The 26,142-nt window shown below is 38.8% G+C and overlaps 2 protein-coding genes across 6 annotated transcripts in view; both read right to left on the minus strand.

The window, feature by feature from the left end:
- The window catches only part of SVOPL (SVOP like), a 41,405-nt gene extending 35,175 nt beyond the window's left edge, over positions 1-6,230 (minus strand). The window contains exons 1-2 of the mRNA XM_089526716.1: positions 6,211-6,230; positions 1,916-2,056 (exon numbers count right to left, since the gene is read on the minus strand). Of these exons, the coding sequence (XP_089382842.1) occupies positions 1,916-1,994 (79 nt within the window). The 5' untranslated portion in view covers positions 1,995-2,056; positions 6,211-6,230. The remainder of the gene's footprint in view (positions 1-1,915; positions 2,057-6,210) is intronic.
- A 2,787-nt stretch (positions 6,231-9,017) lies between these two features.
- The window catches only part of LOC149311794 (V-type proton ATPase 116 kDa subunit a 4-like), a 57,457-nt gene continuing 40,332 nt past the window's right edge, over positions 9,018-26,142 (minus strand). For 4 of the 5 annotated variants that reach the window (XM_089527925.1, XM_089527923.1, XM_089527924.1 and 1 more), the window contains 7 exons: positions 24,478-24,596; positions 21,864-22,080; positions 18,337-18,444; positions 14,510-14,647; positions 12,759-12,876; positions 11,121-11,292; positions 9,018-10,687 (listed from right to left, as the gene is read on the minus strand). In XM_089527925.1, the coding sequence (XP_089384051.1) occupies positions 10,597-10,687; positions 11,121-11,292; positions 12,759-12,876; positions 14,510-14,647; positions 18,337-18,444; positions 21,864-22,080; positions 24,478-24,596 (963 nt within the window). In that variant the 3' untranslated portion in view covers positions 9,018-10,596. The remainder of the gene's footprint in view (positions 10,688-11,120; positions 11,293-12,758; positions 12,877-14,509; positions 14,648-18,336; positions 18,445-21,863; positions 22,081-24,477; positions 24,597-26,142) is intronic. The other variant, XM_089527926.1, reaches the window with a different exon arrangement.

Here is a 26,142-nt window from a genome sequence, read left to right on the forward strand (position 1 = left end):
AAGTAGTAACTCAAGTAGGCTAACTATTTATGTATGAGCTTATCACTAATTGTTGTACTAAAGGACTTTTTGTTTATGTTAATATTAGGGTTGTGAAAGTCCATCAGTCCAACTCTCATTTCAGGGGCATTCCCAATCTGTCCTACTTCCGTATTGAATTGTGAGACTTATTTTTCCCACCAAAAAGAAAATATATGCAGATTTTGTGCAATATAGTCCAGAGAATGCTTGTCTGTCTCCTTTCTATGGAACAGTTCCTCAAAATATTCTCATGGGTTTTATGCATTTTTAAAATGCAAAACTATCATGCATTTTAAATGCATATAGATATAGATAATTAAATCACATGGTTTGTATGCATTATTACCCTCCAAAACACACTGCATTATTCACAAGTGTACAGATTTTTGAGACAAAGTGTATTTGGTTCAGTTAGCAGGCTTGAGAGGTACAAAATGTGCATATCCACACAGAAATGGCAATTCACACACATTTCTATTTCTAACTGATAGTCCATGTATTAAATACATTTTGCTATCTACTAACAGTTTTTGGGGGAGAAGAGTGTTCTAGGCCTGGGACATTAATGGCTTCAAAGGTTCAGACCAAAATGTAGAATTGTTCCTGGAAGCTAACTGGTCAAGGTAGGTATTCTCAATTTTTGCTAAGTTTTGTTTGTGTGAAATGTTGCTTGAGATTCGGAATGAAGAATGAGCAACTCGGGCCATAAAAGCTAAGAAATCCAGCAGAAGAGATGGGTGGGTAATGAAAAACACCTCCCAGAGGGGTTCTAGTTGCACTGGGCCTGCACAGAGGCCAGCCTCGGAGTTGACTCTGAGTAGCTACTCTGAGTGGCTGCTTGGAGTGACCACTTGGCTTGTCTCATGCTGGCATGAGCAATTCTGAGATTTTGATGCAAGATCTAGTGACATCTCAAGCTTTAGAGCAAGATTTGCCAGGCCTACTGTATGTAAGGCCCATCCATGTTGAGGTTGGCCATTCTGGGCCTGGCTTCCAAGGGACCCACTCACTCACCCTCTGTTTACACTGGTGCTTTTTGCCATATCCTCAGGTTTCGGATGGTTGTCTTCAGGGCCCAGGAGAAAATTTCCCCATGTTATTGGAGCATGAGTTTTTCTTTGTGGGGGGGGGGGGGGGTTGCCTTCCCTAGGGGTATTGGGTTTTGCTTGTTTATTCACCGGCTGTTTATATGTTTGGTCACTGACTTGCTCTTAGGTGTTCTGCACGGTACTTTGTAGCTGCTTCCTGTATCAGCATAGGCACTTGTATAGCAATTGCATCGCTACATGCTAACTCTCTATGGCACTTGCTGCACTGTCACAACTGAATGCTATCAGAAGGGAATGGAGTCATCTGGCACGAGATGAAACTGAGGATTTGGGGAGCATGAGGATAGTGGAGACTATTGTGGGGAGGAGTAGCCAGGGGTTTTATACAGGGGTTTTACTGTGCTGAAGGTGGGGAGTTCCTTCACTGTATATTTGGCATATGCATGGAACCATCATGCCCCATGTCCACTCCATCTGAAGGCACACTGATCCTTACATAAGTGAATGTATTATTTTGATAGTGATTGACTGATGATCACAATATGATTGATTAGGGTAACCATTGTGATTGATTTATGATTCCATTATGACTGATGGATGACCTCATTTTGATTGATTCATGACCATGTTTATAATTTATTAATGACTCCTGCATATGCATTAAAACTGAGTCCAATTTTATAACCTATACAATGTCATCCAGCCTCCCTTTTGGCCCAGTGCAACTACTAGCTGCCAGAGGAATCAAGAGTGCACCTACTGACTGAAAGCTGTAGCCCATCAGAAATGAAGGTGAGGCAAGCACTATCGAGATGGAAAAAAGATCACTCCCAGAACTAGATTACCGTTTCCTGGCTCCTCTCTCTGAGTTCCCATTTCCTCAAGTGGAATAGCAGTGGTTCCTTCTTTCTTTTTCTCAGCCATTTTCTAGTTACATTACTACTTTGCGTTTGTGACTGCAGAAGGTCTGGAGTTTACTTTTGGATCTACAGGGAAGAAGATGGTAAAGCATAAGATGGACAAGTATGATACATTATTGATACACTGAATATATATTATTGGTGCAATTATTCATCTTTAATTATAGTTCTGTCTGCTTTCCAGCCAAGAAGAGATTGGCTCACAAGAGCTGCACCCGCACTGCAGAAATAATCCAGTTCAACATCACTTTAACTGTCATGGCTTAATGCTATGGAATTCTGGGAATTATAGTTTCTTGTGGCAGCAGAGCTCTCTGACAGAGAAAGCTACATGTGTCACAAAACTACAGTTCCAAGAATTCCATAGCATTGAACCAGGGCAGTTGAAGTGGTGTCAAACTGGATTATTTCTGCAGTGCATACAGTTCCAAAGAGATTTATAATAAAAGAGATTAGTTTTATGAAAACTGTCACATGAAAATTGTTATAAAAATTTTAAACTATTTTAACCAGTTTTAATTTGTCTTTTTAAATTTATTAAATAGTTTAATGTTTCTAGCCTTTAAAACTCATTTTTATCTACATGCTGTTTTGAATTAGTCCAGTTTTATTGTATGCCATCCTGAGATCTTTAAATAGAAAGCAGGATATAATTTTTTAAAAATAAATAAATCTGTAAGTGTTGCAGAAACACTTGGCGTATAGAGGGCCACAAAGTTGCTTACTCCTATTTTGTTTTTATTTCTATATAATTAACGTTATTAACTGTATTTATAGGACTATTGTTTCCAAGCCAAGGGAAGCAATAGTCCCCCTGTATTCTGTGCTAGTCAGGACTCATCTGGAGTACTGTGCTTAGTTCTTGGGGCCTCATTTTAAGAAGAGGATAGACAAGTTGGAGCAGGTTCAGAGAAGGACAGCAAGGATGATAAAAGGTATGGAGAATAAAACTTATGAGGAAAAGTTGAAGGGGTTGGGTATGTTCAACCTGGTGAAGAGAAGACTGAGAGGTGATATGACTGCCTCCTTTAAATAGCCAAAGGGCTGTCGCAGAGAGGAAAATTCTGTTTAGTCTTCTGCTGCCCCAGAGGGTAGGGTCATAGTCTAATGGTTTTAAGATACAGGGAGTTAGAGTTTGACTGAACATTAAAAGGAACTTCTTGATGGCAAGAGTGGTTTGGCAATGAAACTAATTACTAGAAAGGTGGAGGGGTCTCTTTCTCTGGATATCTCTGAAGATGTCCAGAGAAAGAGGGTAGACAGCTAACTGCTGGGGATGTTCCAGGTGCAGTTCCTGCACTGGGTGCAAGGCTAGACTGGGTAGCTTATGGGACCCCTTCTGATTCTATGATTCTATTTATACCCCATCTTTTCCCCAAAACTGAGATTCAAGGCAGCTTACAAATTAAAGCAAGTACACTATACTTAAAACATAAAAAATATCAACACTGAAAAGGAATTAAACTATTAATAATACTAAAACAGTTTAAATCACACCATTAAGAATGTTAAAACGATTAGGAACAAGAGGCCAAGAGACTAGAGTTCAAAATCCAGTTCAGCCATGGAAGCCTACACGGTGACTTTTGACAAATCCACACTCCCTCAGACTCAGGAGAAGGCAATAGCAAACCTTCTCTGAATAAATCTTGACAACAAAACCCCATTATAGGGTCACCATAAGCTGGAAATAACCTGAAAGCACACAACAAGACGTTTAAAAGACAGTACAGTTAAAATAGTATGGCATGCTCTTAAAATTGCTTTGTTTAAAATCTGTCAGTTCTCATATTTATTTTCTAAAGTTTTTGTCCTGACCTTTCTATTCTCTGACTCCCTTTTCGCTCCAAATTCAAATCTTCTCAAGCAAGACATGCAACAAGCGGAAAGCAGATCAAAACGACCTTGGGCAAATCACACAATCAGTCTTGAAAAAAACCATGATAGGTTCAGCTTAGGGTCTCCACAAGTTGGAAATGACTTGAAGGTTGCTGTTGTTGTGTGTCTTTAAATCAATTCTGACTTATGGTGACCCTAAGGCGACCCTATCATGGGCTTTTCTTGGAAAGTTTCTTTGGCCATTGCCATCCTTTGAGGCTGAGTGTGAGTTGTTCAAGGCCTCCCAATAGGTTGTCATGGCTGACCCAGGATTCAAATTCTGGTCTCCAGAGTTATAGTCCAACGCTCAGACCAGTACACCATACTAGCTTTGACATGAAGGTACACAACAACAATAACAACAATGATAATAAAAGGTAATAATAATAGAGAAAGGTAATGATAATAATAACTGGATGATCTGCAGTAGAGTGGCAAGAACATGACATCCAATTGTTTGACAAAAAAAAAAAAGCTTTCTTCTCTGAACTAGGCTGTTTAAAATCCCTGCTCCGGAGGTGAAGATTTCATTTTCCCCATCACTTCATCCCAAAGCTTGGTTCATGGAGGGCACCGCTGAATAAACAATGCTGCTCCAGAGTTTATAAAAGAGTTTTTTGTTTGGTTGGTTTACAATGCCCAGAATTTCCCCCAGCCAAAATGCCATCATCTTGCATCTGGTTTCCTTTGTCCCCTTCTCATTATTTTGCACCAAGCTCTAGTTGATGGACAATGGGGTCCTGATATTAAAACATATACACACTTGATCCACAAACCTGATTTTTCCCTGTATCTGGTGCAAAAGAGCCTTCTCTCAAGAATTACAGTTGCTGAAACTTATTGGAAGAAGTTGGTTCTCCTGTGTTTTGTTGTACTCATGTTCAGTGGTGTTTTGTAAACAAGGCTGATGTATTGAGAACTCTAATGTGCCTAATAGATGTTTCTCTTGCTTTAGTCATTAACAATAATTAGATGTTACTCATAATTACGCAAATAGGCCGTGATTCTGCATCAGGCGATGGGGCCTAATCTTTCACTTAGATGGAATTACACCTCATCTCCTCTCCCAACTCTGAACAAAACTACTGCCAGGATTAAATTAAATCAAATTAATCCTGTCATTATTTGTTTCTGAGGGTTATGTTTAAGTTCAATGTTTTATAAATGGTTATGTAATAGGCCAATGGTTATGTAATTTAGAGTTGAGAACCAGGTTTATGTTATGGAATTTGCAGTTATGAGAGAGTGTTAGAAATTGAGGGGGAGCAGTGGATGCTGGGCTTCATATAGATTGTGGGATAGCTCTGGTGAAACCTCATCTCCTCTCCCAACTCTGTATATGCAAGTTTGGAGTTTAGACTATATAATATTAAATTTGGTTATATTGTAATAAGCTTCTTTTAAAGTTTGTTTTATTGTTAGGTTAAGTTGCATATGAGAAATGTCGTATTTAGAAATGTTATAAGCTTTTGTTTGAGTGATTGATATGAGAACAAATGTTGCAATATATCAAAGTGAATAAGATCATAAATGTCAATGCAAAGAATTAAAGAAATCAGTACTATGTTTGATTAGTTGTTATAAATTAGATTAAGAATATAATCAATTGAAGGGATAGAAGAATTATATTGAGATGTTTTAGAAGTGATAAATGAGTTTTGTGATTAGATGAAATGTATGAGTTTAATATTGTGTTCTGATTTGGTTAAATAAGTGTGGTGTTAAAATTCAAAGTGTTTAAATCTGTTTTTCTGTTTGACAAAACCCAGCTGCAGATCGAGCTATTATGGTAAGGGGATAGTGCCAGCTTGAGAAAGAGTATGTTTGGGTTATCACTCTAAAGTATTTGGAGGTTGTTAACTGTTAATAATGAGAGCTAACTCTTTGAAGTCCTGACTCTTTGGGAACATGAGAGATAGGAGACTATCACACGATGGCCAATTCAGCAATAATTGCAGCAATAAAAATAAAAAGCAACACTAGCTCTATAGTGCTGGGTGGTTTCACACAGTCAAGCAATCACACAATTAAAAATAATAGCACAATCCTGATAAGATTGTAGTCTTAATTGTTATACTTTTGGTCCACCTTTCCCCAAGAAGGTGAGAGCAATCTGTATAGTTCTTCTATCTCCTTTAATCCTAACACTGAGAGATAGATTAGGATAATAGATGTGCATGCAACTAGTCCATGCTCACTCAGTGATTTCCATAGCTGATTCCAGTTGAATCCCGTATTTTCCTTTTACTTGTTTTGCCACATTTGCTCACTTGGTAATAAAACCGTGCTCTATAAGAGAACCATTTAGGATATTAAATTATTCTTAGTAGAAGAAATCTTACCTTTTAATTATAAAATCCTTGGTCAAATCTTGTTCCCGTCTTTCTTCTTGTCAAATGTGGAGCTCCTTGTAGTTGATTATACTTGCTGTATTTGGATTTCCCCTCTTTGTGTTAGCTTTCTTCATGGCCTGATGTGTATACTTCTAGCTTTCAGATTTTTGCTTCTCATTTAAGTTTCACATCTAAGCCTTTCAGAGCAATTATTTTCTTAGCTTTGGAGAACAAGTAGCCACACCTGTATCATAACCAGGGCTTAATCTTAGACTACACATTTACCTTCCAACATGACCAGCACACCTGTCTGTTCTCTAAAGGACAGCCCTTTTCATTTCAACTGGTGACTGAAAGTAACCAGAGAAGGAAATATAGCAGAATAACAAACATACAAACTGATTAGTTATTCAGATGTCTTAATCTTAGCTACTCTGAATTCATCAAGCCTACTTTTTTAAAAAAAGCTGGTAGGGAAACTCAAGACAGCCTTGCTATTGGGCAAACAGGCATGGGGAGAGACTATTTCCTATGGCTAAGCTCTTGGGAGACATAGGAAGATGGGTGGTGGTAAAAAAAGTAAGAAACATGAGAGGAAATCTATTGGTTGCAGGGCTCAAGAGTGTGGTTGAACAATAGTGGATTATCTGGGCATAGTTATAATAACAGGAGAAAAAGGAAGGGCTTGTCTATATTGGTCATAAACTTAACCCGTATCCAGTGCAATGAGAACTCACAATGCACACAATGAATCAATTTCTTCAAGCCCTTAATCTGGTTTAACAGAAAATGCTGTTATACCCAGGTATGTTAGATGTGAGGACAGCTGGATCAGGCTAGATCCAGAGCAAAGCAGTTGTTCCTGTGTCTACACACCCACAAATGGATGGTGCCAACACCACTGTTGCTATGGCCTCACTGGCCAAGCACCTTCTTGCAAGGGCTTGGCCATCGCTGTTGCTTCTGTTGAGTTCAGAATGGAGTGCCCCACTATGACACTGGAGACCAGGGTTCAATTCCCCAGCTCAGCCATGAAATCCACTGGGTGACCTTGAGCAAATCACACTCTCTCAGCCTCAGGGGAAGGCAATGGCAAACCTCCTCTGAACAACTCTTGCCAAGAAAGCCCCATGATAGGTTTGCCTTAAGGTTCTTGTATGTCAGAAATGACTTGAAGGTACGCAACACACACAGATTTCTTGGAGAGGGGACTCAAGTCTAAACATGAAATTCATTTACGTTTCATATACTCCTTATACATATGCCCAGAAGGTAATGTTATGCATGATATTTTTAATCATTTTGTGCATGAAACAAAGTTTTTGTACATTGAACCATTCAAAAGCAAAGGTGTCACTATCTCAGTCACCCATGTGGACAATTTTGGATTTTGAAATATTTCAGATTTTGGAATTCTGGATAAGGGAGACTCAACTTGCATCACTTTAGTGCTATAACAAAGAGTGCCAGGTGACATAAAGAACAGGGCTCATGTCCCTTTAATGTTTTGTAAAGCAGAATTTCAGTATCACAAGCAACTCCTCTGAAATTATGTTTTCTACACAACCATTAAAGGGACATGAGCCCTGTCTCTTATTTTACCTGGCAACCCATCTCTCGTGGAAAGAAAAGGTGTGGGGACAAGAAATGTTCAATCTAGTAACTAGATGCAATGAGGGAAGGAATATCAGAGGGAAATCACCTAGAAAATTCACAACTCCATTGAACACATTCACACTGGGACTAGCCAGGAGTAGAGGAAGAACCAAGGCAATGGATAAAGAGGTGGAAATTTACCTCTGCCCACATTATAAGTTCCCAAGACAGGGGGGAAAATAATCCCCACCCTGTGTTTGAAAAGTTGCAACTACTCCTAGAAATTCTCAAGAAACAAAGCAGGGTACATCCATGGATATTTTTAAAAAATCCTTGTAAGGACAGGTACAACTCCTGCAAAATACTGAGGATTTTGACCAGTCTGGAGGGGGCCTGTGTCAGAAAAAGCCCTCATGTGCCTCTTCATTGCTGGTACTTAAAAATACAGTAACAGCACATTTCTTCCCTTCCACAGCACCCCAAATCTGCAGCCTGAAATGGCTGCCTCACCCTGCCCAGTTATGGACTCCTGAAGTGCAAAAAAGAGGCCTTTGCCAATGTGTTTGTTTCTGAGTCTCCTGAGAAAATGCCCTTTGCTTGAACCCACAGGACTGGCATAGTACTGATGGACTGTCAGCCTTTATTCCTATGGCCCTTATTAAACATTGGTTGCCAGGCAGGGATGTAGAAATGCCCTTTAATGTCAGCCACCAAATAAAAGATTTTTCTGAAGCAGGGGCAAAAAGCAAAGCAATGTTTCCAATCTGCGGTTGGCAGGTCTATCTTGTTAACATCTACATTTAAAAATTCAGGTTCCAGATCATCCTGTTTCAGAGGAAGTTGTGTGAGAAAATCTCCAGCCAGTTAATATTGAGTTGTGAAACAACTAAGAAAATAAGAGGTTCTTATACTGAAGTATATTTATATATTGAATGCTTCCCAACCATTGCTGAATCCTGTTTATGTTCTTTACAGGTGCCAAGATAATGAAATGTAATCTTCCAAGGGAATTAATTTGATGACCATTTTGACATCCGATCAACCATAAGCTAAATTAATATCTCAATGTTTTCTCTGGAAAAATTTCAAAGGGTGAGACGGTAAGTAAGAGAGAGAGAGAGAGAGAGATGCACACACACACACAAATGTTGGTTTTGAGCAATTCATTTCCTTTATTAAACCAATTAACAAACAATTCATTTGGAGAATTAGAAGAGCAGTCTCACAGAAGGATGTACGTTTTACACAGCAGGAATTAAAGCTGTATTTAGACAATGTATGTTTGTGAGTAGAGAAGCCATGGCTTGTAATCCTTTGGGTTTTCTCAATATTTAAACCCACGGGGTTTAACCAGAGCTGGGGAAATTGGCTTTTAAAGACTATAATTACAGGATCATTCAGCCTGAGGGATTTAGGGGCTTGGAGTCCAAAAAAGTAACTCTTCCAAGTCCTGGTCTCAACACATCTCTCTATTTCTGTTATTTACTAGTTACTACTTGTAATACCATGTGGAGGGGGCTCAGAAGGAAAATGCTCTTGCATTCCTAACTAGTCAGTTATATAAAGGGGCTTAAATTAGCAGTTGTAGGAGTCAGAAATAGGGGTGGCTGCCACACTGCAGAATTAATGCAGTTTGACACTGCTTTAACTGCAATGGTTCCATACCATGGAATCCTGGGATTTGTAGTTTGTTGTGGCACCAGAACTTTATGAGACAGGAGGCTAAGTATCCCACAAAACTACAAATCCGTGAATTCCACAGCATTGAACCATGGCAGTTAAAGTGGTGTCAAACTATATTAATTCTACTGTGCAGATTCAGCCTAAGACGTCATCTTTTGGATGCCTTTCTAGCATTCTCTATACAGGAAATATACCAGGAAATAAAATCCCATTTAATTCCAAGGTGAACCACTTATGTCAGGGATGCAAATATAAGACCAGTGCTTTCAGTAGTGATACTGAAGGAACAACACTGTCAGGTTTGGCTTTGTTTTTACCACAACAGTGGCCAGTGGCAAGAGAAACTGCCATTTCAGCTTCTGTTTTTCTAGCACACAATGATAGAATCATGATCATTAAGGTACTTCCAAAGTGGTCTTCCAGATGTTATTGGAATGCAGATTCCATCAGGCTTGATGAGGGATTAGAGTTGTAGTCCAACAACATCCAAAGGGATCACAAGTAGTATATCGCTGCCTACCCAGTAGAACCATCTAATTGTACAGTGGACCCTTCCCATCTGTGAGGGTCCAGTTCCAGGAGCTCCTGAAGATGGTAAAAAACATGGACAGTCGCACCTCATATTATTCAATGGCAGCTGCATCCCAATGTGTGCATGTGCCACCACTAAGAAATATGAGCTGTGGTGATTCACAGGTGGACAAATCTATGAATCTCCAGCCCACTGATAGGAAGGATCCACCATATATTCAGGTCTGGCTTTTTTCAGGGGGCATAGTGACATCAAATAATATAGGCAAACTAACATTTGTGGTTTAGATCTTTGTTTAGAACCAGATTGATGATTCATGGTTTTGTTTTACAGTGGATGACAGAGAGAAGTGTTATGCTTAACTATCTGTTAAGCCTACTGGACTGGGTGGCAAAGATCTTTACGCTATTCAGCTAGGGAAGGGGGATTTTTCCTTACAATTAACTGTACAATATATGAAGGCAATGCAGAAGCAGCTTCTTCATTCCTCAAAGTTCTTAATTCTCAGGGAAATTCTCAGAAAAGAAGAAGAAAAGAATGGAAGCAAGCCACAGAGTTTCAGATTTCTGTGCTCTGAATGGGTTTCAGTCTTCTGTTCCTTCTATGATGGTCCTAAAGGAGAATGGTGTGAATGCATAACCGGCTCCGGCATAGAATTTGTTCTGAAACTCCACCCTAAGCGAGAGGGGAGAGAGAGAGAGAAACATTAAACTAAGATTTTTTTGTGTGTTCCATAAGGATTCATTTAATTTACTATCTCTAGCCTACTTTTCTATAAAATGATAAAAGAAAGCTATGAAAGAAAAAGGAGGAAAGAACTGTAGCAAGAATCAAAATGTGAAACACACACATTTTATAAGCTATTTCACCTAACGTAGTACAGCATCTTATGCTATTTTCATGAATATATACATTTTCTGTCCACATCCTTCCCCTCAACATTTGTATTTGTATTCTTTGATCAAAAAAGAGAAAATTCAGAGAAGTGGGATTACAAAAAGAGTCCTGTGTTTCAATTCATGCAGTGATCTGGGAAGTGCAAATTAGGCAGGTTTGTATTAGAAGGCAAATCAGACAAAAATGTCTCCTACACGGCTTTTCTTCTTACCAGTGAAGCCTTAGTGCATGTAAGAAGGCAGAGAGGCCCTCCATGATAAGCAGAATGGCTACTGTCAGAACAGCAAAGACAGCAAAAATGATAAAGACCACAATGAGTCCTGACCAACTACTCGAGCTCAACCCAATATGCAATACCATGGTCCAGAGGACTTCCGAGAGCTCTGGAAAACAAAGAGAGAGAACAAGAACAAGAGAGCACAAAGAGTGAGAAACAACTATTGCAACTACTGCAAATATTCTCACCTGTCTGGGATTTTTCTCATAAAACAAAACAAACAGCTTCATTTATATACTGCTTCATACTGAACTAACAGTGTTTAAACAGTTTACAACTGTAAGTTAATTGCCCCCAACAATCTGGGTTTTAGTGACTTCAGAAGGATGCAAGCCTGAGTCAAGCTTGAGCCCTTTCACTGGTATTGAACTCGCAACCTTATGGTTTTGAGTGAGTGGCTGCAGTACAGGCATTTAACCACTGTGCCACCACACTGATACTCCTGACACTCAAGAAACCAATTTTTGATCATTTTTGGAGTATTTCCAAATAATAATAAATATTCTTTCCATACTTATTATAGTCACAAGGAGACCTGTGAGAGCTATATGGATACTGCTAAGTTAGTGTCAGTGAGGAGAGTTCCAGGTAAAATATTGAGGAACAACAGGATTATACAGTGGACTCTACCCATCCACAGGTGTTCGGTTCTCAGGATTCTGTAGGATGGAGCCATGGCAGTTAAAGTGGTGTAAAACTACATTATTTCTACAGTGTAGGTGCACCTCTAAGTTGGTTACAATGATTTTGGTTGATAGACGGAAAATAATTCTTCAAGTTTTTATTCATGGAGACCAGTGCAATTTTTTTATTTTCCTATTTTTTCTATGTTTCTTTCTTTCTTTTTTTCTTTCTCTGTTACTTTCTTGTAACTTTTATACTTCTTATTGCATTTTGAAATTTTAATTATATGTTGTTGTTGTTGTTGTGTGCCTTCAAGTCATTTCCAATTTATGGTGACTCTAAGGTGAAACTTTCATGGGGTTTTCTAAGGCCAAGAGAGTCTGAATCCATGGCTGAGTGAAAAATTGAACTCTGATCTCCAGAGTTCCACTCCAATGCTCAAACCACCACACAACGTTGGCTCTTTTATAGGAGTAGGACTCGAGCTGGGTTTTTGTTCCCATTCTTAATACTGATCACAAGTAACAGTGAGAGTGATGACATCAAAACAATGCAACCAATCACATTGGGCTATACAATAATGTCACATAGGACAGATGTTGAACATGAAAGCAATGCTTTCTGCATCAGTCACATGGGTGAGGTCAATTAACTGGACCACTGCATAAGCAAATGTTTTTATCTCCTTCTGCTACAGTTTTCCCAAATGGCAAAACAGGATAGTCCTATTTATTAGTTTATTTTTGATCCAAAATATTTGTAAAAATTGTTCACCTGCTTTGGCTTTAGCTTAAATGTGCCTAAGTCCATATTTCTGCAATAGTGATTTAATTCTCAACTGCCTGAAGCTCATTCAACTTTTCTATACTGATGCTTCATATGTAGAATAGTCAAGCTACAACATAGTTATCACTCATAGGTATAGGCACAGCAAAAATGAAAACTCACGTGCATGAGCCAAGCTGAGAGCCCAGAGCCGTAGGTAAGAAGCTGTGTTGGAAATGCAACCCAAGCAGTATTCAATGGTATGGATAGCCTGGTGCACAAAGATATCTCCGAAGTTAAACTGAAAGAAGATTTTAAAGGAACGCACAAGACATATGATGGTTAGGAGGCAAAAAATATACAGTTTCATCCATAAGCCTGAAACAGATTTGGGCTTATTTTTCTCAAACAACAAGATCTCCCTTCCTCCTTACAACTGCACTCACTCTCATATAGACCAAGTGCTATGAATTTCAACAAAATGAGCCATTTTATCTCTTGTATTTGCTTCCATCTCTTTCATTTAAGACCAATTGAGTCTATACAACTGAGCCTAAAGATGATTACAAAGTAATTCTCAAAATAGTTTTTGAAGTGGAAAAATCACAAGGCAACTTTTCCATTCCAGTTTCAAACACTTCTAACTTCCTTTTCTTCCTATATTGTGAACACTAAGTTCTGTAAAAACTCACTAGTTTTATAGTTCATCACCATAAAAAGAAGCTTGAGAATCAGCCAAGGATATCTTCATCCAAACATTGCAACATGAAATCTATCTCATAATAAGTTTATAAATGCCATTTATACACACTTTTAAAGACAATTTGAAAATTGATTATCTATATCCTAAAATTTATAGAGGCCTGTGAGCATGTATGGTTTTTTTTAAAAAAAGTTTTGAAGGCTGAGTAACAAAATGGTTACTGTGCTATGGAAGTGTGGCCAGTCACAAAATTAGGGGAGCACCTCACTGTCTCTCTCTTCTTTTTCATGTATTTTTCAGAAAGAGAGAGACTGAGAAACAATGTGTGTGTCTGAGAAAAAAGAGCACGCACACATAAAGAAACCACTCCATTGTGGAGTCGAAGGCTTTCTTGACCGGCATCCATAGTTTTTGGGGGTTTTTTTGGGCTATGTGGCCATGTTCTAGAAGAGTTTCTTCCTGATGTTTCGCCAGCATCTGTGGCTAGCATCTTCAAAAAATCCTTGCCTGGAAAGGAGTTGGGTATGTATATACTATGTGATCTGGGAAGGCAGGAGTGATTTGCATATGTATTGTTCTGTTGCTAATGGCAGGCCTCAGGGTGGGAGGGTATGCAAAAGAGGATTAATGTCTGCATGATTAGTGCTCATTGTCTGCTGAGAAACCACTCCATTCATTTACTGCTGAGATACAGTTGTGCTGGAGACTCCACCGTTATCCTCATAATAATGCATGAAAGGTCTGTCCCTCCCTCCTTATGAAGAATGGAGAATGTGCCCCATTCATATGAACTAAGGTAAAGGAAAATGGTGCAAGGCAGCAAAATCCTCGTGGGTTTTTCATCCTGGGCCTGCAAGTACCACTTTGAGGGTGGCACAACAACAACAACATTTCAAAACTTTTTAAAAAGAAACTCATGTGATTATACCTGCCAGTGCTCTATCAAATAGCAAAGCAGGCCAAAGACTTTTGGGATGCATGGCTATTTTTGATTTACCAAGGTACACAGGAACACACCATCCATGCCAGATAATAGAGAAGTATGTAAACTCCTTTTTGACATCTTGCAACCATCACTAAGTTAAGAGGTGGGGATTTCAAGAATGTTACCATGCAGGTTTGTGGCATTCGGACTATATTTATTATTACCACACCTGCTAAATGAGCATGGAGAAGCAAGAAGCTTTTGCACTGTAGCTTTCTTCATTGTGACCTCATCCCACAATCTTACCTCTTCCTCGTGATCATCATGTCCTCCATGGCCACCAGCCTCATGGTCATGCTGGTTTGCCTTCTTGGAGTCATTAGACTCCATGATTTCCACCTCAATATCACCAGTGGGACTCTCTGATGGTCCAGATGAAACCAGCTTAACAGCAACAAGAAAGAGAATAACTACTATTAGAATATGAAGAATGCTTTCAGGCTAATAATTTCTCCAAAAGGAAGGGCTATAGCTCAGTGACAGAATCAAAGCTCAGAAGGAACATGTTGATTTTTGTGTAATGAATTTACTGATATGGGTTTGAATCTTTGTAGCCCTGTTATATCAATACTATTTACCTATGTGTTGACACACCACTCAACTATTGATAGTTGGGACTAACCAATAGGATTCAGGCCCTAGTTTCTGAAATTAATATTTAATGGCATAACAAATGTTACATGTTACTACCAAAGCATTCTTCCTTAGGTAATGAATAATACAACAAATTACGAAAATATATGACATCAATGAGGCACTTTGAAAAAGGGAACACATCATGAGTTTTTAAAAAAATATCCCAAAAATATCTCTGTCCCGTCAGTCAGGACAATATACTATTAAGGTTATGAGAGACGATTTTCTTTGCTGTGGCACCCCACACTTCAGCTTCAAAGTACCCTTGCACTGAAGAACTGATTGCATTTACATTGCTGTCATTCCTGTGCCAAGTGAAAATATAATTGTTCACAGAAGTCTTTGGATTCTAACTAGTTTTATACAGAGCCACAAATTTGCATTGTTTAAAATGTTTTAAAGTGTTTTAACTGGTTTTCAGCTGTCTTGTTTTTTAACTTGTTAAATTGTTCAATATGTTTTTGACCTTTAAAAATCTTGTTACTGTTTATCGCTGGAATTATATATGATCTTTTACATAATGTAACTTTGAATATACTTAGCTAAGAAGCAGAGGTGCTAAGAAACCTGGTTACTGATTTGCAAAGATGCAAACTGGGCCACTGGCAAGAATACCCAATGTGAATTGGTGCCTGATCCACACCAAAACCAATGTGATGTGCATCAGGAGCTATATGCATCAGTCCCACTATGCATTTGTCTCATTCTCCACTATGCACCAATACACATCGGCCCCTTTGCCGGCTCTGCTAATAGCAGTTACTGGATACAGACATTGTGAAACTGCACAATTCTAATTCCTGCAGATGTAAGTCCACTTGTGAAGACGTAACATTCCAACAGGATTCCAGCCTATATTGTTTTAAACTGATCAGGTAGATTTTATTATATGCCACCCAGATCTTTAGATAGAGGGCAGGATGTAAATATTTTAAGGATAAATCAGCAAGCAAGCACATTCTAGGATATATGATTTGCCCATAGAAGATGACAGATTCAGTCCCTTGTATCTCCAGACATGGTTGGGAAAGAATGTGGTCTGAAACCCTGCAGAACAACCTTCAATAGAGGTAATACTGGTGAAATACTGGTGAAACAGCATTTTTATGTATGTAAAGTGTTAATCTTTGTTCCTACCACTTACATAGCACTGACTAAAGAAATAGAGAAAACTGAATTAATTCTAATATGGGGCGGGAGTGTGAGGGAAGCATGGGCTACATGTGGCCCCCAATCCCCTTCCCATTTTTTCTAAGTAACCCCCCTCCCCACTTAGATAAGCCCATCCTCACTCCTAGATGCTCCCAAAAGAAGCTAGGTAGCTGGATACCCCAGCCAAAAATGCCATCCAAACCCTGGAATTTGCAAGTCATTTTTGGTTGCACCTTCTGGTTGAAAACTGCCTGGTGTGGTCCACTGTTAGAGCTAAAATTGGCCCTTGCCACACCAACAATTGCCTATCCATGCTTAAAAGAGATTTTATATTTCTATTAGATATATCAGTAATCACTAAATGTATTCAAATTATCCATTTCCCCATCAGCTCTGTTAAAGAAAGTATTTGCTTTCAATTTCAGAATTTAACAAGCTAGGGAAAGGTCCTTATTCTTATTAAGTAAGGTAAATGGACTCATTATTACTCCATTACTGTGGGGAATGTATAAATGTGTCTCGCAGTAAAACTGTGAATTACAAGCAATGAAAAACATCCTTTGTTTGAAATCACCATTCATCTAAGAAATTAATTCTGCATGCAGACAACCTTAGAAAAGAGGTGGGATATGCCAGTTACTTTCAGCGTTGAAAGTGTGGGCTATTTTAGGGGAAATAATTGCATTACAACCATTTGCAATTCAAGAGTCTCTTTTTAAAAATATATGCTCTATAGTCAATGTGGTATAGTGGAAAGAATGTTAGCAATGAACCAGGGAGACATAGTTCCAATCATCTGCTCAGTAAAGAAATTTAGTAAATTGCCTAGGGCACATCATAGTCTCTCTAGGTTGCAGATTACTGAAGCAGTTATTGTGAGAATAAAACTGAACAACCCCTGGCATCAGCCCTTGTTCTCTGAGAAAAGAGAAGGCAACACATGTAATAGATAAATAAATACAAATTAAGGGATTTATTTTTGTATATGCTTAGGCTCTATCAACGTTGGGGAAGCCAGAATATTCAGAATATGGTGAGGAAAGCTGAGAATTGCAGTCCAGCAGCATCTGGAGGTCCATGTGATTCTGAACCCACGTTTATATACAGTACCTATTTCCAGGAGCTGTGACCACAATCAATTCCACTGTGTTGATAAGTGCAATATTACCAAAAAGGTTCCAGAAGCTAAGGGGCTCGACAGACCGCCCCAAAAGGGCAGGTTGGAACTGCCCATTTTTGCTTCTAAGGGACGCCACAGCAGCCAAACTGTGTGATGTCCCTTCTCCATGAAAAGAACCTGCTAAAAGTGGCACACTCCAGAGGCCTTGTCACATGTCCATGATGTAAGCATGGCGCAGCGACATCTGGATGCTGCCCCACGCTTGTGTCATCATGGTGGCCCCCTTGTGGACGGGAGGCTGCCATGATGGCGCTGTCCTTATGGACTAGGGTTCGGGGGCATGAGGACGCTGTGCACTCCTGAATTTTAGAATAAGCGCCAGGACAGCACTTCCTGCAGGTCTGTACCAGGCCTAACTTCCAGACTCCTTGGGGTTTTACAAAATACACACACACACACACACACCAAACTGTGGTTTCTTTTAACAGGGGTTTAGACTCCAAACCATTATCTTTGCTTCTGCTTTTAGAATCTGGTTTTGCAGTTATCTGAAGCCAAAGTTTGGGAAATAATGTTAATTCTGATATTAAGACAAACTATGGTGGGATACAAACCGCCATATAGTACGTATAGGATATGTACTAGGGTTAGGAAGGGGCGGTGCTTCCGCACCCCCCTAACCCTAGTACGTATCCTATACGTACAAGATGGCGGCGCCCCTTCTACATGGGCGCCGCCATCTTTACGTACTGGACGCATAGCGTCCAGACGTGTCGCGGCGCCTATGACGTCGCGAGTCCGCGCCAGGCGCCTCACGATGTCATAGAGGCGCCGCAAGAAGAAGCTCCGAAATGGAGCTTCTTTTTTGCTCCGCGCGGGAGCCGCGCGGTTTGACTGCTGCAGCTCCCGTGCGGAGCAAACGGCGGCGGGGAAGCGCCGCAAAGCAGCGGTTTGTATCCCGCCTATAATTGCACATCCTTGTTAAATAATCTCATTATAAACTGATAGATTTTGTCCCCTGAAGGGACTAGTACATTTTCAGTAGAAAAGAGAGATCAACTGCAAAATTCTGCTCCCAATCATCAATTCATCAGTGCTATTATTTGACCCACAACAATCTTAAATCATACAGAAGTGCACTGTCATAGGAGACCGTTGTTCTTACCATTCTCTGCTCTCTTTGATGTTTGGCTCGAAGAATGAAGGGCTTAATCAGGAGCATCCAAGGAATAGATATCAAGGCAAAAATGACCAGGAAGGTCTGTACTTCTTGCTTGAAGGAATATACAATTATACATATGAAAAATATTTAAAAAGGAAAATGTAATGTAAATAATAGCAAAATGTTTTAGCCAGCCCAGGGTTAACTTAATCTAAGGTGGTCCAATCCATTTCCTTTACAAAAAAGATAACTTGTGTTGACCTTTCCTTATAAAGTTAATTTGAGTGTTACTGCCTTTCCTTTTGTAACATTAAGAATAATGAATTGTACCACACAGTAACCTTTATTATTATAGCCACACAGTGGCCACACACTGACCTTTCCCTTTAATTTGTCCAAATAATTGTTTTCAACATGGACCTATCCACGTGATCCTACACAGTGAAACTGAGATACAACTGCATAAAACTCAATAGCTAAAACAATGGTGGTGGTGGGGAGTCTATATTATGTAATGTCATATTTCTGGAGTGGTATGTCAGTCTTATCATAGTAGAAAACATGAATAAAGACAAGTCATCATTTAAAAAAAAAATTAAAGGAAAATGCCACTTTGTGAAACATACGCTATAAATTCACTCTTATGATTGACTGAAGTAAAACTAATATGAAAAAGAGCCATACTTGATTAAACCTAAGGTCTATCCAGTCCTGGATTCTGTTCCCCAAACAGTCAAAGAGAACATGAATTCAATAGCACCCTCTCGCTCAAGTTCACCACCACTGGTGTTTCCAGGCATGCTGCTCCTGGAGCACAAATAATATAGAGCCATCATGACCAGTAACTATTGATACTGTTAATCTCCATGAATCTGTTTCCTCACAATTTAAAGCCATCCATGTTAGCAGTCATGACTGCTTTGGGTAGTTCCAAATCCCATAGTTTAACTAAAACAATGAAGAAATCTAGAAAACAAACTAGTTTTGCATAAGCTTTTGCAGACTGGAGAACACTCTTTAAGATGTAGAAAGGTACCCTTAATACATAAATATTTATACACATATCAGGGGATAAGGCTGGGAATCTGAGTACAGCTAGTAGGGAAGGGCAAAATAAGGGCATTTTTCTCCCAAACAAAAATTCTCTTCCCCAATGAAATTTTCCTCCTGTCCCACATTTGTAGCCAAATGTGTAGTATTTTGAAATACTGTATAGTTTAAGCATCCAAAGGAAAGGGAAAGGGAAAGTAGCCAAGGGAATCTGAAGATAGGAAACGGGAGCCTTTTAGGTATGAATGATGATCGATGTCTCACTTGCCACACTGCTAGTGTGGAAAACAGCTCACATGACCATGGACTGTCAAAGTGCTATCGTGGGAAAAGTGTGATAAGAAATGATGCCAAACTGGTATGCTTCTATTCTTAAACTAGCATGATTGTGGCAGGTCAGAGGCTGGTGTGATAAGGTGCTAACTTAGGAGCTTCAGAGCAAGAACAGCCAGAGAGAACTGGAACAAGGATAATTCAGTAGAGAAATCTATATAAAGTGTTGTCATAAACAAAAAGCTCATGGTAAACTGTTATACAACTTGAGAATGTTTGAACATCATTAGCTTGAAGGACAGGTTAAGAAGACATTTGAAGAAGTGGGCTATAGTCCAAAAAAGTGTATGCTTACATAAACTTGTTAGTCTTAAAGATCAGATTCCAGATTCCAAAGGGAAACAGCTGAATAAGAATATATCAATAGATCTACTGGTGTGAACTAGGACAGGGTTTATTTAAAAAAATAATCTCACTATGAAATATATTCTTTTAAAGTGATGAATAAAATATTTAAAATAAGGTGTTCAAAAGCTTTTTGCCCCAAATCATTTTTAAAAATCTATCTAAGAGGAAGATTTTTATGTAAGACTTCAAACTTTATCAGAATATTGCAATTCCTCATCTTGGTTTTCTTTTTTCCGTTCTTTTTGTGTGCTTGAGTGCTTTATGTCTGCATGATATTATGGAAAACTAGTGGCGATTATATAATATTCTCCATTTCAGTAATGTTGATGGTTTCTGCTGTATTTATTTAGCCTGTTCTTCAGACTGGCAAAAGCAAAGACATTCCTTATAATTCAGGTATTCTCCAGAGTTCAGAATTTTATAACACCATTTGTAACAATAAATAAATAAATATTAAAGATATTTCAACTTCTACTTACATCCCAAATAAATTGTACTTTTCAAACACAATAGTTTTGTGCCAAATCAAGTTATATATAACACATTTTATGTTGCTGAATTAACAAAGTGACTTCCAAGCTGCATTGCATATCTTGGAGTGAGGTGGGATGTCAGGAAAAGAAGAAAAAACAGCTTCAAAATTTCCAGAATTTGAAAATATATGCTAATCAGTTCATCAATGCAGGCTTGTCTCTGTTACTGTCTGAATCTTGAATCTTTTAATGAAAATTGTTTGGGCAATTTTCCCTATTTGCATTTTTCTTATTCCTGTTCCATCCTTCCATTTGATTTTAGTCTCCCACCACCTGTGTATATTCATAAGCTAAACTCTTCTCTTAGATTTGTCTTGGACAAAGACTTTTCCCTCCCACAGATGTGTAAATCTATTTCTCTCTGCTTGGATGGACTTGTTACCTACCAAAAGCTTTAGAATGGTTTTTAATGGCAGCCAGTAAGAGCTGGCATTATCTCCCAATAGCCAGCATCCTGTTAGTGGGATATGCATGTGTACGTTTCTCTTCGTCCTGTGTGTACCATTCTTCAGATATTGCACAGGCTAGTATTCACTTCCTTCCTCCACAGTGGCCAAAGGCCCCCTCAACTTACTCTGCAACTTACTCTACAACCCCTGAACCTCACCCGCTGGAGAATAGTCAAGATGTGAAACAACTGCAGTAGCACTGACACCTCTGGATGACCCTGGCAGATCTCAGCTTTGGTGTAATCACTTTGCATCTGAAGACATAGTCAGACTCTCTTCTGATCCTGCCTACTCCCCTGGAGGCACAAAATGTGCAGGGTGTTCAGAGGGGGTATGGTAAGGCCAGGGAGACATATATGTTTCAGCCTAGCATAGGTCCACATGAAAAACTGATGGGTCTATACTGACCTGTACAGGATTTTGGCCAATGAATATTAAATTAACTTTACTGAACGTTACGACCATCACCATTTTGGAACCTTTTGGATTGCTACTACTTTTCCCAATTCAATTAAATTCCACATCCCCTACCAGTTCAGCAGGTGTATAAATATCTGCCAACTGAGGTTATGCTCCATGCATCATAAGAAGTGGGCTGTAGTCCACTAAAACATATGCCAAATATAACCTGATAATCCTTAAGGTGTTACAAGACTTTTCTCTGTTTTGGCTACAACAGACTAACATGGTCTCCCTTCTGCAATCAGTTTAAGTGCTGTGTGAACAAGGACTTCCTTTTTTATATCCTTTACTTTACTTCCTATGTACTTTGCCAAATAAATAAGAAGATTCTTAGGAGAAGACAAAGAGTCCATACCTGGTGCTCATAGAGGGGAAGATTTGTCTTATCACTGTAACTAAACAGAAACATGTTGATAAAATGGATAAGGATGCTTGGGGCATCTTGGGCACCATAGGCATCATACTGGCACCACTTGAAAATAATCATGACAACGAGGTAACCAAACAAGCAAAGGATGAAGATCATCTCTGGAATGAACTGCAAGATAATGTTGATAGTGTTCCTGAAATATCTGGAAAGACATAAGTCAAGAGAAGAATAAACCAAGAGGAGGAATAGGAATAGGTGGAGGATCTAAAGATGGTAGTGCACACGCTGATAACCTCAAGGATGGACGTCTGCAATGCGTTGTACATCAGGCTATCTCTGTACCAAGTTCAGAAACTTCAGCTAGTTCAAATCATGGCAGCCAGACTGATTACTAGGACATCCAAAAGTAATCACATTACACCAGTATTAAAAACACTCCACTGGCTGCCAATTAGTTTCTGGGTAAGGTAGAAAGTGTTAGTTATTACCTTTAAAGCCCTATATGGTTTAGGTCCAAGACTGCCTCCTACCATATAATCTGCCCTGTACAATAAGGACCTCTGGCGGACATTTACTCCAGTCAGCCAGGACTAGGTTGGCAACTGTCTGCTGGAGGACCTTTTCTTCAGCCGCCCCTAGATTGTGGAATATGTCAGAAGAGATTTAATTATTGTTTTTATATCTGAATATTGTACATTGTGTTATTGGTTTTTATCTATTTTATGATATGTTTGTAATTGGTTTTAATTCTATGTAAACCGCTTTGATCTTTTGGAAAAGTGGTATATAAATAAAATTTATTTTATTATGTGACAGTTGAATACACTGTCTGAATTTAAAAGAGCATTAAAGACCAATCTCTTTCAGCAGGCTTATCCAGATGATTTTTAAACTGTGCATTTTAAATGTGGGTTGTTTTAATATGTGTACATTTTGTCCATTTAAATTGTATGTATGTCATTTTAAATTGAAGTGTATTTAACTGATGTGTTTTAAATGATGTGAAGTGTCTCTTACTTGTTGTTGTTCCCCACCTTGATCCATGGGGAAAAGTGGGTCATAAATAAATAAATAATATTATATCAGCGGTGTCCAAGAGTGGTCTTTAAGAATCAAAGAGGCCCATGAATTCTGTGACTTTACACATGTAGCTAGGCATCAACTCCCTCCAACCCCAAGCTGGTACAACCAATGGTCAGAGATGATGCCTAGATAACCTTGTCCTGTTAGAAGCTGGTGTGGAAAGAAGAAAAACCCCTTGCTGGTTTTTTTTTGGTGTGGTGATCACAGGATAATCCATGCTGAATGACTTGTAAAAAACTCACCTCAGCATAACAGTCAAGACAATGGTATGGTCCAGGGATGAGCAACTGTCTGGAATACCTTAAATATTCCCATGATTGCAAAGACATCTCGGGTCCAAAACATATTGCAGAAATAATCCAGTTTGAGACCTCTTTAGCTGCCCTGGCTCAGTGCTAGAGAATTTCAGGAACTGTAGTTTTATGAGACATTTAGCGTCAGAGAGCTCTGGTGCCACAATAAACTACAGTTCTCAGGATCCCGTAGCACTGAATGAGGACAGTAAAAGTGGTCTCAAACTGGATTATTTTTGCAGTGTGTTCTGGATCTCAGAAAAAAAGGATGCTAAATTGAATCCCATTTTGGAAAAAAAAGTGGGCTATAAATCCCTTAAATAAGTAAATAAATAAAATTAACAAAGCTCATGTTCACAAAATAGAGGTTCCTTCCTTCCAAAAGAAAACAGGGGAGTTTACCCACACTATCAGAAGCTGGAGCAGGAAGAGAAAACAGCAAGGCAAGGAGCCATTTCAGACAGGTACTTTACTGTATATAGAGAAAATCTATTGTGAACAGGAACTTGTATAGAGACAGGAAAATGAAACAGTCAATTGTTTCAATATCAATACAAATTGCCTTTAAAAGGATATTTTTCATTTCCCAAAAGATGTCACTGCAGAAATAATCAAGTCTGACATGACTTTAACTGCTATGGCTCAATGCTATGGAAATCTGAGAACTGTAGTTTGTTGTGGCACCAGAGGTCTTGACAAAGCAGGTTAAATATCTCACAGAACTACAATTCCCAGAATTCCATAACACTGAGCCATGGTAATTAAAATGATGTCAAACTGGATTATTTCTGCAGAGCAGATGTAGCTGTACAGGTCGTAAGGCACCTGTTGACTCTGTCTCCCGATTGTAGTTGGGGAATCTAGACACTGAAGATGTGGTTAGAAATAAAATGACAGAGATTACAAATAAGGAACTGAAGCAATTAGGGTTGGGGGACCATGAGATCTCAAGACAAGGACATTAAATAGGGTGGGTGAACAAATAATTCAATTACATCACAGTAGGCAATATTTGCAACTATAAAGGGGCACAGGGTTGAACTAGATGTTAAAGGGATTTCATATTCCCGGAGATTAGCGTGCCCCCAGCCTTCCAAAAATGAGATTTCTCTTCTTCGACAGACCAGTCACAATATAAAGCATTTGGAAGGCAGGGTGTGGAGCTGAAAGCAAGCAAGGGAATGCTGCTTCTGAATGCACATGAGTTAGACTCTAATACTTACACATGGTTGAAGACACTGAGCACCACCCCAAAGACCATGTGTGTGATTCCCACGATGACAGACATTTTCATTTTGTAGGAATTCAAGAAGGTCAGCTTGTTGTCTGCAATGTTCCAGATCTTGGAGAAACAGATGAAAAGGTGAGTGAACACAAAAGCGTATGGCAGGTTTTATTACTAATTTATTTTATCTTGAGCTCTATCATGTTCAAATCATTATGTCATGCTGGCCTCATCAAACTACAAATCCAGGGATTCCAGAGGATGAAGTTAAAGCACTTAAACTGGTGTCAAACTGCATTATTTCTACAGTGTAGATGCACCCTATGTGCTAACAGTTCTGTAACAGTTCAATTATAATGTTGTCATTTTATCTTTGTATTATTGTTAGCTGCTTTGGACACTATTTTTCCTGGGGAAATGGACAGGAATTTAATAAAGTGAATCTGTTCTGGGTTTTAGTCCAAACATTAAACAATGTGCTGAACCCTTCCCTCCTTTTCAAACCTTGAAAAGAAGGGGATTTAATCTGTATAGAGTTTAAGAAGTGAGAATTCAGATAGTTGATTGCAAGGCTCAAGTAGATGTATAGTTGTTATATTTTGTTTTGTTAACAGATATAATTTGACTAATATTTACTGTAGATGGAATTTATAGTGATTTTAGAGTTTAGAAATAATTTTAATGAAAAATATGTTTAAGTTAGAAGGAATAATAATTATATATAGAGCTATATATTTTAGTAGGTATAAATTGGAAGTCTTTTTAAAATGCGCTTAATGATTTATTTGTTTAGTATAGGTTTTAATGTGAATGGTTTTGTTTTGTTCTTTATTATGTCATTGTGTTCCTTGAGTAACTCCTTTAAATTCAAACAAAAATCAAAGGGAGTGTAAGATAACTTGAAACTTAAAATACACTGTATGTCCTGCAGCAGTGAAAAATGGAAGATGTGGGCACAACCAGTATCAAAGTGTGGTCAAGATAGCAAAAGTCATTAATAAGGAAGAACACAGAAATGAAAAGAGGCTGTAGCAGTTTGGTTTTTCCTGCGTCTACAGGAAAGGGCAAGATCCTTTTCCCACTTCTCCCCACACCAAATTATCTTTTGTTTTACTACTTAACCTAATAAAGAGTTCTGGAGCACCTGAAACTTGCACACTCCTGGCATTTTGATGTCCCTAAGAAATGGATTACAGAACAGTTGATTTTACTGATACGCTGAACATCTCTCTGGTTTTCTGGGGGGTGAGGGAGAAACAACACACAAAAGGAAATAATGATGCCATAGAAAGAGTACCAGTTCTTAGTAACTTCCCTCTCCTTCTCTTGCAAGGCCATTAGCTTAGAGGAAGGTTTGTAATCAATGCTGCCATCTAGTGACCAGCTTCAATAGCTCATTGATTACAAGAAAACTTCCAGGGCTAGCCATGTTGGCCATATAGAAAAACCAATAACATCCAATGTCCACCAAACAGTGATATCTTTATTAGGCCTGCATTTTGCTGTTTTTGTTCTTAGTTCATATGGTATGGAGGCATATCACTTACCAGTAAGCTGAAAATTCTTTTGCACTTCTGATAATGATTTTTGGTGGAAGGCAATAAGGATGTGGGGTGTAAAATGATCTTGAAATGTTTTCCCACTGTTAAAATGCCATTGCTTC

Source organism: Sceloporus occidentalis, unplaced genomic scaffold, assembly GCF_023333645.1.
Source record: "Sceloporus occidentalis isolate IW3139 unplaced genomic scaffold, rSceOcc1.0.p SCAF_5, whole genome shotgun sequence".
In the NCBI taxonomy this organism is placed as follows: Eukaryota; Metazoa; Chordata; class Lepidosauria; order Squamata; family Phrynosomatidae; genus Sceloporus; species Sceloporus occidentalis.